Source organism: Aspergillus ibericus, assembly GCF_003184845.1.
Source record: "Aspergillus ibericus CBS 121593 unplaced genomic scaffold BO80scaffold_18, whole genome shotgun sequence".
Lineage (NCBI taxonomy): Eukaryota > Fungi > Ascomycota > Eurotiomycetes > Eurotiales > Aspergillaceae > Aspergillus > Aspergillus ibericus.
The window spans coordinates 274,826-291,156 of record NW_020292116.1 but is presented as its reverse complement, the minus strand read 5'-3'; the positions used below and the strand labels follow the sequence as shown (position 1 = coordinate 291,156).

Here is a 16,331-nt window from a genome sequence, read left to right as displayed (position 1 = left end):
CGAGGTGGTGATGAGAACAGTGTAGCACAGGTTCTAACAGTAGTTGAACAGTTGAAGAATGACATAGCTCAGCGAACGCAGCCTGCGGCACAGGTATACCACACCCTCTGCGAAGAAGACAATCCTTCGGCTACCCCAAAACATCCCGAGTCGAGACCTTGGATCAAACGAACCATCTCCCAATATCTTTAGACATGCTTCTTTGTCGTCACTTGAGTTTCCAGGGCCACACGATGTAACCTCTTGTGTGTGATACAGTACCCTCAGGGACAGGTTTTTGTTTCCTCTCCATGTCAAATCAACAATGGAGGGCAGTTGCAGAACGGACAAACAACATCCCCAAAAACCGTTCTCTTCTCCTCGAAAGGAGGGACCCCGACTGGAGATCGTGGCCTGTATCAGCGCCCATCATCTATTTGCAATCTGCATCGCAAAGAGATGGTTGACACGGTCGATCGGGACCTTCAATAGAAGCACAAATCCATGGCTGATGCCGTGATTTGGGGTCAACCAGCCTCCAGGAGGATAGGAAGTACCAGAAGTCGAAAGGTGGAAAGCAGGTACAAGGATTCCAGGTTCCTCGAGGTTGGAAGCATGTACGGGACAGCTAATGACTGACGAGCATTGCTGAGACAAGGACTGCATGCTTAGCAGCATCATTACATGATAAGACTGATCTAGTACCGGAATATGACAACAAGCCAAGGGTCTGGTGGTATTGTATGGAAACAACAACCGCCCATAAATCATCCTGCTCAACATGACAATGAACCTCGCTGCAATATAATGCTTCAAAGTATGCCTGGGCATGATCGAAAGATTATATTGGTTCTGACGAGTGGATCCATTGACATGCCGGGTTAATGATCGTGTGTAGGCTCTGTTGTATTCAAGGTGATCAACTGGCACATGTAATGAACGCTGCCCGCAGACTCGTTGCAATGGTGTTATTTTTGCCATAAGAATTGCTCCCTGAGGCGACCCCATTGCAGGGGTGCCCGACACGCTTCACCTGCTTTCTCTCCAACTTCGGTATCCAGGCATGGAGTGACAATCCGAAGTGATCAGCATGTAGCGCCCAGCATTGGCAAACCGACGCGTGTCCTTTTCAGAAACTTGAAACGCATGATAAGCCGTCTTTTATTGAAACTCTGGGCATCGGACACCTTTCGCATCGTCGAATCCATGGTGGATCGAGTTAACTAGTTGGCGTATCCGTCATGCGAAACCCGTGAAACTGTGCCATAGATGGCATCGAACTGATCGGTGTGTATTAGGGTTAAGTTCCCAAATTCCATCTCCCTCGCAAAGCGTGAAAGACCAAAATTGAGAAGCTGGAGGAGGGCAAGATCTGTATAAGTGCCCATAAAGGCAGAGGCGACACCGAGTGGGAACCCGGAAAGCAAGTAAAGACGCGTCCACAACTCTTCGAGACATAGGGTCCAATAGATGCTTGAGTTCCCAAGAACCACAAAATAACTGAGTGTCTAGGATAGAAACAGACAGGTTCCTCCACTGAGTTGTTTGTGCCAGCCCATGCCGCAGCCGCATGGTTGAAGACCAAGAGGACGGGCTCAACTCGGGATGCGGGAAATGATGCGCCCCGACTCGTCGCGGGCTGACGCGACGCGCTATCACGTGATCCTTTCCAGACCACCTGGAATGTCCTCTGAACCAATCCTGTTAAGGGTCGCTGTTGTTGATTATCTAGGCTAAGTTCATGCTTATAGAGTGTATCATGCATGTCTATCCTACTTACACAGTGTCACTGCTTGATCTTTTCCATCATTGTTTCTGTTCTGCACTTAAGGAATATACGAACTTCGAAAGGTCGATGACGTCATCTAATCCGAGTGCTGTGAAATAACTCTTGAGGCACGAAGCTGTAAGACAGGCTTGATTTTTAATATACATCCCAAATCTCAGGTCGTACGCTTTATATGCAGCTATGAGACCTGCCTGATCTCTGTAGAATTCAAAAGCATCATTTACATGACCTCACGAACCCAGATCAGACAGCACTCAACCCCCCATCCAGATTAAGGACACAATTATTCGCATACTCATTCTGAGCCAGAAAGACAGCCGCATCAGCCACCTCATCTGGTCGACCAAATCGTCGCAGCGGAATTAAGTCTTTCAAGCGAGCTGTTTCACCTTCGGAAAAGTCTATCGGTGGATTAAAGAAGTCAGTTATCTGAAGAACAACCCATCGTGCGACCTTCCACATTATCCGGAGCAGAAATGTAATATAAAGGAGAAGGGAATGTTGGGGGACAGACCAGCAATCATAGGCGTCTCAATGTACCCCGGTACAATCGCATTCGACCTGATAGTCACATCTCTGAGTGAAGCTGCAGCTTCCACAGCAACAGATCTAGTTAGTCCAAGGACCCCGGATTTCGACGCAGCGTACGGTACGGCCCCGGTTCCCGATTTATGTGCTAGTAAAGAAGAAATGTTGATGATGCATTTTGAGGGCGAGGGTGAATTCGACGATCTGGTGTCTCGGCTCTTCTTCATGCGGTTGCGTATGGAAGCACGGATGAAGGCTCGGGAGGTGAGTAGTGCACCTTCGAGATTCGTGCGTAGGATGTTTGAGATATCGAGGGGCTCGGATTTGGGAAGGATGGAGGAGATGGAGAGGCCAGCTGCGTTGACGAGGATGTCAAGGTTGGTGGTTTGCTGGAGCAGTGGCTTAGCATAGCACGGCATGAAGGGGATGTGAATTCCGGGTAGGATAATACTTACCATTACCTTTTCGAGCTCACGCGCCCAGGATCCTGCTTCGGAGATGTCGCCGATGAGGAGGTTGATTTCCTTGGAAGATTCGATGAGTTGATGCTGCTCTGGACTGTGTATAGGCTTTGGGGCTTCTGTTGATGTAGTTTCCCGTGACTCTGTACTTTGTATGCTCCTGAAGGATGAAGACGCCTCTAGTTGAGATGCGGCGTTATAGAGACGCTCGTAGGACCGTCCGACGAGGATCACCCGCGATGCGCCTTCTTGGAGAAAGCGCTCTGCAATGGCAAAGCCGATGCCGGATGTGCCACCGGTGATCATGCATGTTCGGCCGGTCAGACGAGCTGAGGGGGTGAATTGAGATGACGTGCTGCCCTCGCCCGTCGCGGATAAGTAGGCTCGTTGGTGAGGAAATTTGGGTGATACGGGGAGTTGCTGATGGACTTGAAGCCTAGACGCTACCCCTCGGAAGCGTAATATATGCCTTTGATACATGATGTGATGATTGCTTAGTAGCTTATCTCATTGCCTTAGTTATGACAAGAAAATCGGTATATAGTCCTCTCTAGAGGGGTGTCGAACTTCTTCAGTAAATAGTATCGTGCAGAGATGGTACTGTATCTTGATCAGTGCTTGACTTGGCTATAATTAACGGAACTATTCAATACATTTTGTTTTACTTAACGAGTGAAACTGACTGCTTCTTCTTTGCGCATCAAATACTAGTGCTTGTAGTGTTGAAAGAAGCAGACTGGAGCATCGGCATCGGAGCTTAAGCACGGGCCACTGCAATCCACGGCATCATCGCCGCCGCGTCTCGAATCTTTCCTCTTTCTCACTTACCCCTCTGTCGCCACCCGCGCATCACAACATGTCTGCATCAAAACCATCGCAATCGGAATACGTGACATTGGTCTCAGGCGATGGATTCGAATTTGTAATTCCTCGAAGCACGGCCTGTGTCTCCGGCACGATACGCCGCATGTTGGAACCTTCGAGTAAGTTGCCTATCTACGCGCTGGCCACTGCAGGATTGAATAGTGTTGCTCACGAGTTTTTCTTCACATTAGGTCGATTCTCAGAAGCCGTCACCGGTCGTTGTGTCCTCGAGAACATCAGTGGCATCGTCCTAGAGAAAGTGTGCGAGTATTTCTGCTACAACGAGAAGAACAAGAATCAGACTTATGTTCCGGACATGGATATTCCGCCCGAGTTGTGCCTGGAATTGCTGATGGCGGCGGATTATCTGGATACATGATCCTGTGGGGATGATGTACGTGTTTTGCCTTCTTCGAGTGGGCTGCAATGCTGATGGTTCTAGATCCATTCTACTTGGCTTTACGATTGATGCGACATGACGGTCATATGTATATTTAACATGGAGTTTGGTGGTTTCGACTTCACTCTTCACATACGGTAGGCTGGCGTCGATGTCTGGGTATAGATCTGGGAATGAACAGACAGAAAAGCCCCGTAGCATATCTTTTCTTTAAGCCTTTTGCCCCGCATATTTGTTTTCTTTCAGCCAGCACACAAGTCCACTGGCTTGGCCATCTGAGCATCTACATCCGTTCTCACCTATGAGCGGATGTCCTAAAGATGATGGCAGATCTGTCGCCATTCACCATTATATTAAGCCCTTATCCTTTCACCGGTGGATCCTAGGGCCCTATCTTAGGCGGGACATGCTCTTACCCTTCTCAGGTGTCGTGATTAGCGCAGGTTGTGCGAATTGGAGGTTATCTCATCATCGCCCTTTCGGTCGTGGACGCCATGGTCCTTTATTGCCCCTCGTGTTCTTCTCTTTGTAGATATTCTCCTTGCCAAACGCCGAGTCCGCAATTCGGAGATAGCTCACAACACCCTCATCTACCACTGCAAGAATCACGTTTCTATAACCGTGCCGGAGCCGCATGTATAGTTGGCGACTCATCTTCTCGCCGACGGGTGGGTCGAGCGGCGTGCTCTCGAGCAATGCACCAAGCTGAGACGACGTCGGGAAGGTGGTGTGAGTGCGTGCATTCACGACGGCTAGTCTGAAGTCCGGGGCCGGAGGAGCGGATTTCTTGAAGGCTGTGGATGGTTTGTAGATATGGAAAACAACGCGGTAGGGCGCCGTTGCACGTGGCGGCGGAGAGGAAGAAGTAGTCGGGTCATACCAAGGGATTATGGATAAGCTCCGGTATATGTTGTCTAAGAAATCATTAGCATAACGGCAAGCGCAGCACACCAAGAACCGTACCATAGCTGCGATGAATTCCAAGACCCGCCACAGGCCCCAACGCTGTCGTAGGGCTGGGTCTGTACAGCCATTGCAAAAGCTGGTTAAAGATCCCAACTAGACTGGCAGACTGCGGCTTCTCCAGTGACATTGGCTCTGATTCGCTGCTGTCCGCGCTCTCTTCCTCATCGTGCCACCCGGGAGCACGAACAATCGTATAACCCAACCGCCTCAATCCCGTATAGACCGAGAATCTCTCACTTGTCAGACCGCTCCGCCCCATGAAGGCCGCATGAGCAGCCTGCAAGCTCATCGGAATCCCCGAGTCTTCCGTCTCATCACCATCAGCACATCCGACCTCCGAGCACGGCCACCTGATATCCAGACTTCCTCTCTCGAGTAGATACAGAGCCTCCTCCGGGAGCAACCATACGCGGTTCCACCGATCAGCCTGCCCTATAGACTTGAAATATTGCCCCTTCGGATTCGAAACATAGACACATGCGTCTGCGTGGATGCCCATTCCCGTGCCTGCGGGTTTCGAGGGCTCGGACTCTTCCGTAATCGTATCGAGTTTCTGGGCGGATCGTGGAGGCGCTGGTCCATTGGGGGCAAATACACCTATCACTTGTGTTTTCGGGTGGTGTAACCGGGGGTATGAGAGAGCATTGTGCATTGCCTGCCGGGAGGCGGAGAGAACGTCGGCTTGGAAGAGCGTCGGATTCGGTTCGAAGTCCTTTTCGCCTCGTTTTGGGAGAGTCTGTTGGGATCCATCTGTGAGACTGCGGTCTGCTGTCAGTTTACATGTTCCAATTGCAGCAAATGAGCTAGGGCCAGTGGAAAAAAGCGTGGCAGCACTGACAAGGAAATGCTATTCAACATGCGAAAGTCCTGAGTCTCATCTGAGAGGTCGGTGTCAATGTGCATGCCCGAATCCTGCGAGGGCATGTGGATAGCGGCCTCATCTGTGTCCGCCATTTTGATCCCAGCCGCCAATGACCCGATCGAACGAGCTGGATGGATGTCTGGTCGGGGATGCAAGGCGCGCGAGGGGTGCGTGGGTAGAAAGAAAGTTAAGCTGCGCGGGCGGATCGATATCCACTCCCGATAAGAAATTCTGAACCGACGGGGTTTAGTGTTCAAGCTTAGCCTGCGGTCTGCCACCAAACTATCAAACATGCATTTCAAACCAAACGTGAAACAAGCGCTGGATCTTCGCTGCGAGTCTGCGACAGTCCAAACGCGTAGGCCTATGTCGTCATTCCCCTGGTGATCTCATCGGTGATTGAGTCTCTTGATTGTGCATAGCTACACAGTACAGACGGAATTCTAGGAGTGGGATCCAGGTAGCCTGGTTCCACATTTAGATTCCGACCAAACCAATTTACGACTAGCTATCCATTAATGGTTCAGAAACACTGACAGTTGTGCGTTGCAAAATTGAAGCCTGAATTGTGGCCCAAACCATTCTGGGCTTATCAGGTTTGATCATCGCGGGGGAGTCGAAAAGGGGCACTAACCACTCCGTATATCTCCTCTAGCGTACAATACCATCTCAATTGGCGTGCTTCAGACTAGGATCTCGGGTGGCAGAAATGGCAGAGAAAGTTCTCGACTATAATGAAATTCTCATCCAGGTATGTCATCTGTTGTCGGCGGCCTGTGAAACTCCCCTCCCTAATAATCTCACCCGCTAGATCTCGGTAAATCTTACCAATGCACTGAATACCTTCGGTCCAGCTTCTCCGCAGTATCAGGGTATTCTGCAGATCCTCAAGCAGTGTCTGCGAGATATCGACGAAAATAAAGAACGCAACCGCCGCAATCTCGACCCAGATGCGTTGAGTATCGCTCTGGAGTTCTTGGAGATTGGGGAACGGTGTTGATCTGCCTATGGAATCTATTCTACAAAATTGATTAGAACAGACGTACCCTTCCATGATTTATGAAGATCGTGACCGTCTCGGATATAACACTTGTTGACCTGGAAATCACCAGTTGATCGGTTTCTGTTCTTGTATTTAGCGTTGAACTCCCATTCACCAAGACTAGCATTGCTGTATACATTCGAGATGGTTGCCTAGCGTAATATGCAAAGAAAAGTCTTGAATCATGCTGATGAGAATATCTATCTGTCCAATATCCTATATCGTTGAAATCAAATCTAGTTGCCATAGTTCCCCCATCCTTCGCATCCAAAATCAAGCCTCAACAGGTAGATCTTACATATTATATTGAGCATACACAGCTAGAAGATGCATGGGAAAGCACGCGCACAGAACCAAAATGGAACCTCTCCCCCAGCCCTTCCTAGATGTGAAGCAAAGTCAACCCAAACACCCAGTTTTGCTCCGGCCAAGAGAAGATGGAAAGAAATGGCTACCAGGAAAACCATGCAACAAGAAAACTCCGTGGCCCATGCATTCGTAAGACGTAATGACGCTTTTTGCGTCCGCAGCAAGCATGCCGAATGTGAAAGGATTAAACAACGTAGTCAGGCTATAACCGCGCGCATCAAAGATGGGGCAAACACCCCGTGACCGAGCGAGTCTGGTGTCCCTTAGTTTCATGATGGTGAGGATTTGATGTGGCTCAGTCTATTAGAGGCTTCTTTTGATTACCGACAATAGCCACCCCCAGGTGACGGAGAGCATTGGGGTCGCTAGGTCGCACAATAGAAGGAAGGGGTAGCATGGGGTTATCTGGATTTATATGGACCGCTTCCCGAGCAGCCTGTTCAATAGCTTCCATCTCCTCTTTGCAGCCCGCATGATCCAGTGGACAGACAACTATCGGTTGTCGGATGACAATATCCCTTGCAGACGTCAAGTGGGCCTGTATCATAAAATTAGTCAAAGACCAATGGTTGGGTATGAGGAACCGCACCTTTACTGTTAAATAGTATTCGATCTTATAAAGGCTCGCAGTAGTCGTAAACCCGCTCACTGCATAGGTCGGGAAAGCCGCGTCCCCTCTTGGGAGAACTCCTTTCGAATCCCGCAGATCTTTGGCCGGGAAAACCAGGCCGAGATTCGTCAAGAACCCCGATGGAGGTAGTTTTACCCCAATTGCTTCCGTTCTCTTCGTCAAGGTTCTCACTTTCCGCTGTGGCTCATCGCCCTCATGGTTGTAAATTATCTCCTCATCAATAGCAATGGTTATTTTGCTTATGGTAACTTTCCTGGCTTTCCCAATCCAGTCGAGGTTGGGCGACAGTTTGACGTAAACGCTCACAGGGTCAAGAGGGCCATAAGACCACCGTGGCAACGATATGCCCAAGGTGACTAGGTGATCCGAGACCCTTTCCGCCGTCTCGGGGCGATTGTACATTCCGAACGTGGAGAGAGTATCGTATCGTGAGATAGGAACCGGAAATGTATATTTCCTCTGGTCCGAGTGTCCTTGTTGAACCATGACAACTATTTCGTAGAACGTTTCCGCAGTGCGACTAGGAAGTTGCAGACTGGCTGGAGGAACCCTCCGCGAAGCATCCGGTCCACCGCGCCCAAATGGAATGAAAAGGACAAATGGCAAGTCCATCGATATCACTTCCTCATATTCTCGGCCGGCCGGGCAGCGGAAGAGGAGCATCTCCTTGCCCACAATATCGGTGATCTCTTTTCGAGGGGGAGCGAGGTGTTTCTTAGTCACGGAATCGGCGGAGGGATGTATTGTCTCGCGGCGATGGAGGGATATGGTGACCAGGGACACATTGACGGGAGCGGTAATGCCGACGCTGGGCCTGATCTCGACCTTGCCTTCGATACGTGGCTTCTGATGGTCAGTGATCCTTATTGTCATCGAAAACAGAGCAAAGCATGACCGGGACTCACCATTGTCGCTGATATACCTGGGTAGCCGATCAGAAAGTTACCATTCGGCGGGCCCGACACTCGCACGAAGGCGGCCATGCTGAGAGTACTGCTACCGCACCACCATGGGCACGCGGCGGGTGAGAGGGATGCGCTCCGGGGGTTTTGCGGAGAGTATGCGACCTCGACGAGCTATTTATCGGTGAGAATCTCATAGAGAACCTGATCCCGATGATCACTCCCCCTCAATAGCGCTGCGCCCAAGGTCTTGTGAGGACGCAGTTGCGGTACCCCCTCCGTTGCTATGGAAGGTTAGTTCGGACGAACTCTCGGCGAGGCTAGGCGATTGCGGCTTAAGTAGCAGGGCGGCGTTCGGCTGGATTTCCGGAAGGCGTTGAGATGGTAGGAGGGGGGGTGTTGAATGACGCTGGAGTGAAGTGAATCAGGTACGACGTTCGCAAAGCAAGCGAGGGTTGTTTACAAGCGCCGATGTGGGGAGGGGAGAAGGTGATGGGGAACATCTGCGGCGGCTAAGCAGGTTCCAGCGGCAGCCACGGAACTACGTGCACTACGAGCCTCCGACCACCTGGAAGGGCCAGCCCCGGCCCTTGCTCTGTCGTCAGCGATCTGCACCCGGCACCATAATAATACGAGCAGCGCATTCCGTACTCGGGGAAAGCTGATGATGGACTCGAGGCTTCACTACGGAGTTCTCCGTAGGCAGAACACCACTCCCAACATACTGAACAGGACTCCGGGCTTCCGATGGTTGTCCACTGCGGTACCACGAAACAAGTCCTCGGCATCAGAAAGTCAAAACCTGGCCTTGCCGCCTGGGTCATCCTCAAACACGGTCACATCCTGGATGGATAACCGGCCCCAAGATGCGCCCGCTCAACTACCAATCTCGGCCACCGCAATTGTCTGCTAACATGTTGACTTAGTGCGCGCCCACAAGTCTCCGTGCCGCTCTTGTCGTGCTTGGAACAAGGCCACATTATATATACCGTATACTTAGTTGGATCTTTCGATGAAGGGAGAAAGAAATTACGGGGGACAAAAAAGAAAAAAGGAAAAGAAAAAGCGGCCCACTATCATATGTAGTACCATTCAAAAACTGCAGGTGCACTATTACCGGTGGGTATGACATCTCCACGGTGCAGAGCTCGGACAAATTATCAGACCTAAATCATGGCATTCTATGCATGCAATAAATGGCGATCTATAAAAGACGATCATACAAGCCCTATGGTCCTTCGTATTTTGTCTGTCGCTCGTGCCTGGCACTGCTATTCTGGATGTGCTCTTCAACCTCGTTGAGCTGATCGGAATGGCAATAGTATACTTTACGTACAAGAAGGGGTAAGAGACGCTTGGTTAGCTGCCTGCTTGGCTGTGTCATCTTTTCATACAGGCGCTTCCATTTCTTTTCCTCTGGCAACGATATTGATGTAGCGGGTTGTCATGCTATGTGCCTCAGGCCTGGTTGGATCGATTCCCTATAAACCCCCCCCTCCCCCGTCAACATCTTCTGCTCCGACTGCAGAACCGTGATCTGCATGTGCAGATGCGGAGTTTGGCATCGGTACATAAGAATTTATCGATGGGCATGGTGGTTTGCAAAGTGAATGAAAATTTTGATTTAGAATTCAGCGAATATTAAGCAAGCAAGGACGAAGGAAGAGCAAATACAATCCGTTCGTGTATGACCTGAAGACCAGAAAGGAAAGTAACAAATGTCAATGCAGGATAAAGGGTTATTAGAACGCAAGTGCAGAAGAGGCTTGCTATACACTCCACATTATCCTCATAGTCGATGAACCGTCTGGCTAGTTATATCATAAGTAGCGATATACAAGCCAGCTCATGTTCAGTCTCCCTATAGCAGGTACACTGCCACAGCGGCAACAATAGCCGCTCCAGCCACACCCGCCTTGACATTAGACGCCGAGCCAGTTGCAAGAGGAGCGGACGGAGATGTCGAAGACCCGGAGCTTGATGGAGTGTGCCCACCCGTAGACGAAGGCAGTTGAGGGGTCGATGCCGTTGCAGATGCAGACGGCGACACCTTTGAAGATGAGGGTGTAGATGAGGAAACGACCGTCGGAAGAGTTACTGATCCAGAGCTAGAAGACGCAATACCAGTCTCAACGGTAGAGGTCCTGGGCATGGATAAGGTCGTAGTTTCTGCACCGCCGCCAACAGGAGGGATAGAGATGGGATGGCCTGCCAACGAGCACTGCCGGACGACCTCACTAGATACGGCTTATAAACTGTTAGTTCTTTGAAATAATATAAGATATCCGGTAGGTGGCATGTACCAGACTGGTCGGCAAGGCTGCACGCCTTTTGCACGCACGGAGTCACAGCTCCTACAACTTCAGGCTTTTGGCAATGGCAGGCAAAGTCCATCAACTGTGAGCATCCATCACGCTCGAAAGCGCTAACGAAACAGTTTAGCTGAGCGATAGGAGTAGTGTCAGCTAGAATCATTCTGCCACCTGGGTGTGTTGAAGCTTACAGAGCATGAAGGAATATTAGGCAACTGAGCGTTGGCGAAAGTGGTAATGAGCAGGACGCCGATTGTACGATACAACAGCATATTTGCCACACTCGGGTATTCCCACAATTGATAGAGATAGGAATATGGAGCTTTTGCACCGAAACGAGCGTTTATATATCCGAGGATCGGACCGACGGCGGTTGCTCGACTATAGACCCGATCCAGGTCAAGAGGCGGGAGGCACTGCTTCTTATAAGCCAAGGGAGCTCGCCGTTTCACGAGTCACTGGAGCCTGCATCACATGCATATGAGCGCTCGGGTTGAGGCAAGTCCGTCTTTGGTCTTTTCTTGAGAATGCATGGGCATCATGGACGGAAGTGGGAGATGCAGGTTTCTACCCCGGGTGGATCAGTCCTACTTTGGGGACGTGGACAATTGGACGCGAAAGCTGATACACGTTGGAGTTACCCATAGAGTACGACATGGACTGTTACATGCTGTGGACTGTAATCCGTGTGTCACCAGAGAGAGTGTGCACCTGTACTTGTCCTACATAGCCCTTTGCTCACCCGACATTATTGTCCGCCTCGGTGCAGCCTAGTCGAGAACGCCCCAGCATGTAGGTCAAGAAGAGCAAATATGAACGGTCGTGTAGGACAGGCGTCTTGATTTAACCTTGCATATTGGCAAATGCTACCCGTCTGTATGCCTCAGACGGTTACATCGATCCCACTTGACTAATAAGTCTCAAAGAAGGACATTAGCCACAAGAGCACAAAATGCGAGGGCAACATCACACCGTCACCTGGTATGGTGGACCATGCTAGATTAAGCACCGACCAGGTGCTGCCCCTGTTGGTGCAGTCGTGAAGTATATATGAAGAAGAATGAGTGAGAGACACGAAGACTGAAACTCGGTATGGTTTTTGAACGACGGATGGATTATGACTTTCCCAGCCGTGCCAAAAGCCTAAGGGATATCCGCGCTCCGGTAATATGGTGGAGGATGCAGCTCGCGCGGGAAATGGGCCAATCATGGAATTTGACTCGACCACAATATCCCCAATGGCACTGGCTTGTCACACTGTATGTCACGAAAAGTACCAAAACTTTCCGCACAAAGGACCCGAAGATGCCTAGTCGCCGAAGACGTACAGCTTGGACTCTTGTGGCCAGAGTAGTAAGACGATGTCCCCATTCAGTGCTCTCAGGCGACTGGTCCAACTTTTCCCAACATGGATGGAGCCGATGAAGCCCACGCGGCAGTCAGCGTTCGGCAAGGAAGATGCACATAAGCCCACGGATAATTCAAGGAGGACTCAAGGGTCATCGTCTGAAGCTAGTGCAATATCATTCAGTGAGAGCTTCTGGCGGTGGCAGAAAGAAGGACCTAGGGCGATGACGGTCGGCATGGGAATGACAACACATCTGAATGGCCGGTCCGGAAGCCAAACAAATATAGCATACCTGTTTATGTATCTCAGGGGCTTGCATTACCTTTGAGACACCCTAATATGCGTTGCTACCGGACATTCGTGCGTAGTATGACTGGTGAGTCTTGTTTCACCATGTTTGCGGGTCGACAAAGCCTGGGCTCGGACATAAGAAGGCATAGAAACCAGTGCATTGTAGGTCATTCAAGTCATAATTATCCAAACGATATGCGTAGAGTTCTCCAGAAACGCCGGTCCAAAATTATAACCATACTCCCACCCCCATCAACCTTCATCGAATAGACCAGATAGTGCAGTGTCACTTCGTGGTCATGCTCAAGACATCAGTTCATCAATATAGGCTCTCTGCTTGACATCGTCGTCTTGCTTCAGGAGGACTGCGAGCACTTCAATTGGAGGATTGAGGCCAAGCATATGTGCACGTCTCCACCGCTTTAGTCGAGCAATTCCAATGCATGGCTACACAAACAATGCGTCAGTCCAAGGCAATCAAGATGAGAACCGCACAAAGACAGACGTACCCCGTATTGGCTGGAGAGGTCAAAGTGCCGCAATATCTTTTCTCGTAGTGTGAGGTCCTCTTGGTGAACTGGTAGAAATGATCAGCGTCCGTGCTCAGTCGCAGGGGATGCGTGACTTTGAGAAGTGGGATCCTCACCTCGAGGCCCCCGTCGTTTTGCTTCTTCTTTCTTCCAATATTGCTGCAACTGCCGTTCAGTGATCTTCCCCGCTCTTTCATCCTCCGACGACAGCGGTTGTTGGATTTCCTCCCGAGCCTGCTTCCTCACGACAAGCTCTGCCACATGCGGCTGCGAAGGCTCTGTGGGTGTGACAAGAACTTGTTCTGGTTCAGATACATCATCGACCGACGGTTCCTTTGATAGAGCGGCATCGATTGAGTCGAGATCTTTGGCTTTTTGGGACCGTGTCGATGGTGCCGCTGACGGCTTCGTAACTCTGGACTTGGAGCCGAACGACAGGGTCGCCTGGTTAGAAGAGGTAGCGGCAGTATTGCCTCCGCGACGACGAGTAGGGGGCATTTTGTGAGGTTATACTAGGCTTCAGCTATACAAAGTGACAATATAACGATCCTCGATCAGCAGCGTCCAACTTGAAGGACAATCAGGTCTGGTGGGAGTGTGGGGGAACGATGTCATCATGCTTGTTGCACATGGCAACCGCCGCTACCGGATTTACACTTCACCCAACCCAAATTTAGGCAGTCGTCATTAAGTGGTTCCCCAATCGTTGTCTAGACTCCTCAGTTATCCGGGCTATTTCTGACTGAAATTGCTCTTGCAGCGGATCATGTATATTGCCCGGCCTCCGTGGCGTGTTTTACGCATCAAACCCGTACATCCACTAAACTCGTACATCCACCTAGCTAACTAGAAGATGGTCTAGACCCCGGCAAGTCCCCGGGTTTGCGGTACAATGGTTTCATTCGAAAATTGTGGGGTAAAGATGCCAATAGCCTGCTAGCACCCAGGCAGGAACGAGTAAATTTTGTGCAGAGGACTAAGTGCATCCATAAAGTAACCAGGCGTAATAAGTCGTATCAAACCTTCACCCAACAACACCATCGTGGAGACAAAAACCTCCCAAATTCCCTCCCAAACACACCAATCATGATAGTCCTGAACCCACGCCGAGATGCAGTGAACGAGGAAAGTTCCCATGAAAGCGAGACCAGCGCCGAGAAACCCTCCCATAAAAACCCATCACTCCCCCCAAACGAATTCCTTTTCTCTTAACGCCCGATACCCTGAGATGTGACCAAGACGAGCGCATTCAAAAGCACCTCACTGAGAAACAGCAATCTCATCAGCCAGCTACCGTCACAGCTCCTGGCTCGAGATGGTAGCTGGCTGAGAGTTCTCACTTATATAGTACTTAATCAACCCCGCCGTGAGCCTCTGTGCCCAGCAGCCTCCTCTAAGGGCCCATTGGATTTGTCCCAGTGGACATCAATCCAGAACAACTTCTCCTCATCCTCATCCACATTCTCCTCCTCCATGCCACTTGAGCTATCGGCATCGTATCCGGAGTCGTGGGCAACCGTACAAGAATCCTCATCGGCAGATTCAATATATGCCGATACGTCATTGAGATCGGTATCTGACATTCCTATCTTTTTTCTTAGTAGGGTCCTTGAAGCTAACCAGCATGCAGGTATTGGGCCTTACGCATCTGCGCAGCAACAAGAGCATTATTAGTCTGGATGGGAATAACGTTCGACTGGGTCATTATCGCAACGAGATTCTCCATCCAGACTTGCGCTCCATGGACGTGCTGCCCACGCGAATCAGAAGATGGGACGGGTATCGCCCACATCTGGATTTCAGCGTCATTGTCACCGGTTCGGACAAGGTGCAGGGTGAATTCCATGGAGGTGTCAGATACGGAGGTATCATATACGGTCGATGCGGAGGCCATGCTGCTGGATGGGCGAGGATGGGACGACGTGCTCTCCTCGCTGGTCGAGGGAACGGTGGATGGCAAGGAAGAATCACTTGGACTCATTATTGCAGTTCGATCTGTCACGTTGTAAGGAAGATATCTAACTGGAGATTCTGGAATGGTCAGTGGGTTTCATCTAAGGACACCTCTGACAGACGGCATGACATACGCTGCAAGTTGGGGTTCAGTATGTAAGGCTTGTTTGGAAAACCTGGAATAACGCCGAGAATGTATCATACGACAGAATTATTGTGACGAGGAGAGACGGTTATACTTGGGAGGTATCAGACAAAGGAGGCATGAAGAGTGATGGTGTTACGCTTCAGGGTGAAAGTGAATTATATCGTGAATGGTGCATTCTGTCTCTGCCAGAGAACGTTCACGTATGTTTAGCAAGTCTCCGTGATAGACGACCTCCATAGGATCGTATTAACATTTAAAATGAAAAGACACTCACTACCCTCACCGGTACGACAAATCTAGACTATATGGAATAGGTGTGCTCAGTTGGTCGAAGCCCAATGTACCCAGTCCCTTGAAGGCTCCCCGCGGGTTACAGACGTTCCAATAAGCTACAGCTGCGAAAGTATTTATAGTAACAACATCCATACATTATGTTCATAAAGCCTCTGACCAGATGTAAAGTTGCTCAAATGATCCCATTCATGTTCTCTTTCACTATATCAGTACTATAATATTGCGTCCCTTGTAGATCAGCAGCCGTAGGCTTTGTAGTTTCTAGATACTCTTCTAGCTCCCGCATGCTACTTGGGATATCCTCATGTAGCCAATTTGGATGGAATATGCTCCCTTCAATATTATTGTCGGAGCATATGGCTGAGCTACAGCAATTTTCGTCTTGCTCGTTGCATAAAGCAGATTGATCCTCGCCTTCCCTCCACTCTTCGTAGCATGTTCCGCGGCGGACTGGAGAAAGTTTATACAATATTTACAAATCTCGCAGTTCGAGCTCTATATTTCAAAGCCGTTGACGCTTCCTACAGGTCTCTAGGTTGGCTGGGGGTTGTCCCTGGCCTTGATGCACTTTCCGTGCGCCGTTGCACTTGGGTATAGGGCCGGGACGAGTCAAGCTTCTTGGCCGCATATAGGGATGAGTTGGGCCCGATTTAAGGGCTGAC

At 50.2% G+C, this 16,331-nt stretch overlaps 8 protein-coding genes across 8 annotated transcripts; 2 read left to right on the top strand and 6 right to left on the bottom strand.

Moving 5' to 3' along the window:
• Window positions 1-135: 135 nt before the first annotated feature.
• On the bottom strand, window positions 136-1,133 carry BO80DRAFT_64362 (uncharacterized protein). The gene has a single exon (XM_025724666.1). The coding sequence runs from the start codon at window positions 985-987 to the stop codon at window positions 409-411; it is 579 nt and encodes a 192-aa protein (XP_025575612.1). The 5' UTR covers window positions 988-1,133; the 3' UTR covers window positions 136-408.
• Window positions 1,134-1,939: 806 nt separating this feature from the next.
• On the bottom strand, window positions 1,940-3,435 carry BO80DRAFT_64324 (SDR family NAD(P)-dependent oxidoreductase). The gene is made up of 4 exons (XM_025724665.1): window positions 3,411-3,435; window positions 2,752-3,357; window positions 2,283-2,685; window positions 1,940-2,169 (listed from the first exon to the last, which is right to left on the bottom strand). Exons 2-4 carry the CDS (start codon window positions 3,235-3,237, stop codon window positions 2,012-2,014), a joined length of 1,047 nt encoding a protein of 348 aa, XP_025575611.1. The 5' UTR covers window positions 3,238-3,357; window positions 3,411-3,435; the 3' UTR covers window positions 1,940-2,011.
• Window positions 3,436-3,613: 178 nt separating this feature from the next.
• On the top strand, window positions 3,614-4,000 carry BO80DRAFT_354709 (elongin C; the record flags this gene model as incomplete). The annotated part of the gene is made up of 2 exons (XM_025715714.1): window positions 3,614-3,740; window positions 3,813-4,000. 2 exons carry the CDS (start codon window positions 3,614-3,616, stop codon window positions 3,998-4,000), a joined length of 315 nt encoding a protein of 104 aa, XP_025575610.1.
• Window positions 4,001-4,104: 104 nt separating this feature from the next.
• BO80DRAFT_381295 (tRNA splicing endonuclease subunit) lies at window positions 4,105-6,023 on the bottom strand. Its single transcript, XM_025716837.1, has 3 exons — window positions 5,826-6,023; window positions 4,985-5,745; window positions 4,105-4,935 (listed from the first exon to the last, which is right to left on the bottom strand). Exons 1-3 carry the CDS (start codon window positions 5,939-5,941, stop codon window positions 4,490-4,492), a joined length of 1,323 nt encoding a protein of 440 aa, XP_025575609.1. The 5' UTR covers window positions 5,942-6,023; the 3' UTR covers window positions 4,105-4,489.
• A 535-nt stretch (window positions 6,024-6,558) lies between these two features.
• On the top strand, window positions 6,559-6,849 carry BO80DRAFT_444727 (uncharacterized protein; the record flags this gene model as incomplete). Its single annotated transcript, XM_025721451.1, has 2 exons — window positions 6,559-6,600; window positions 6,661-6,849. 2 exons carry the CDS (start codon window positions 6,559-6,561, stop codon window positions 6,847-6,849), a joined length of 231 nt encoding a protein of 76 aa, XP_025575608.1.
• A 211-nt stretch (window positions 6,850-7,060) lies between these two features.
• On the bottom strand, window positions 7,061-8,874 carry BO80DRAFT_474017 (arrestin C-terminal domain-containing protein; the record flags this gene model as incomplete). Its single annotated transcript, XM_025723183.1, has 3 exons — window positions 7,061-7,798; window positions 7,850-8,737; window positions 8,797-8,874. The coding sequence occupies 3 exons, from the start codon at window positions 8,872-8,874 to the stop codon at window positions 7,556-7,558; spliced, it is 1,209 nt and encodes a 402-aa protein (XP_025575607.1). The 3' UTR covers window positions 7,061-7,555.
• A 1,780-nt stretch (window positions 8,875-10,654) lies between these two features.
• BO80DRAFT_474015 (CFEM domain-containing protein) lies at window positions 10,655-11,572 on the bottom strand (the record flags this gene model as incomplete). Its single annotated transcript, XM_025723182.1, has 3 exons — window positions 11,297-11,572; window positions 11,097-11,235; window positions 10,655-11,040 (listed from the first exon to the last, which is right to left on the bottom strand). The coding sequence occupies exons 1-3, from the start codon at window positions 11,375-11,377 to the stop codon at window positions 10,655-10,657; spliced, it is 606 nt and encodes a 201-aa protein (XP_025575606.1). The 5' UTR covers window positions 11,378-11,572.
• A 1,309-nt stretch (window positions 11,573-12,881) lies between these two features.
• On the bottom strand, window positions 12,882-13,903 carry BO80DRAFT_381290 (putative DNA polymerase delta subunit 4). The gene is made up of 3 exons (XM_025716836.1): window positions 13,391-13,903; window positions 13,254-13,321; window positions 12,882-13,191 (listed from the first exon to the last, which is right to left on the bottom strand). Exons 1-3 carry the CDS (start codon window positions 13,770-13,772, stop codon window positions 13,048-13,050), a joined length of 594 nt encoding a protein of 197 aa, XP_025575605.1. The 5' UTR covers window positions 13,773-13,903; the 3' UTR covers window positions 12,882-13,047.
• Window positions 13,904-16,331: the final 2,428 nt, after the last annotated feature.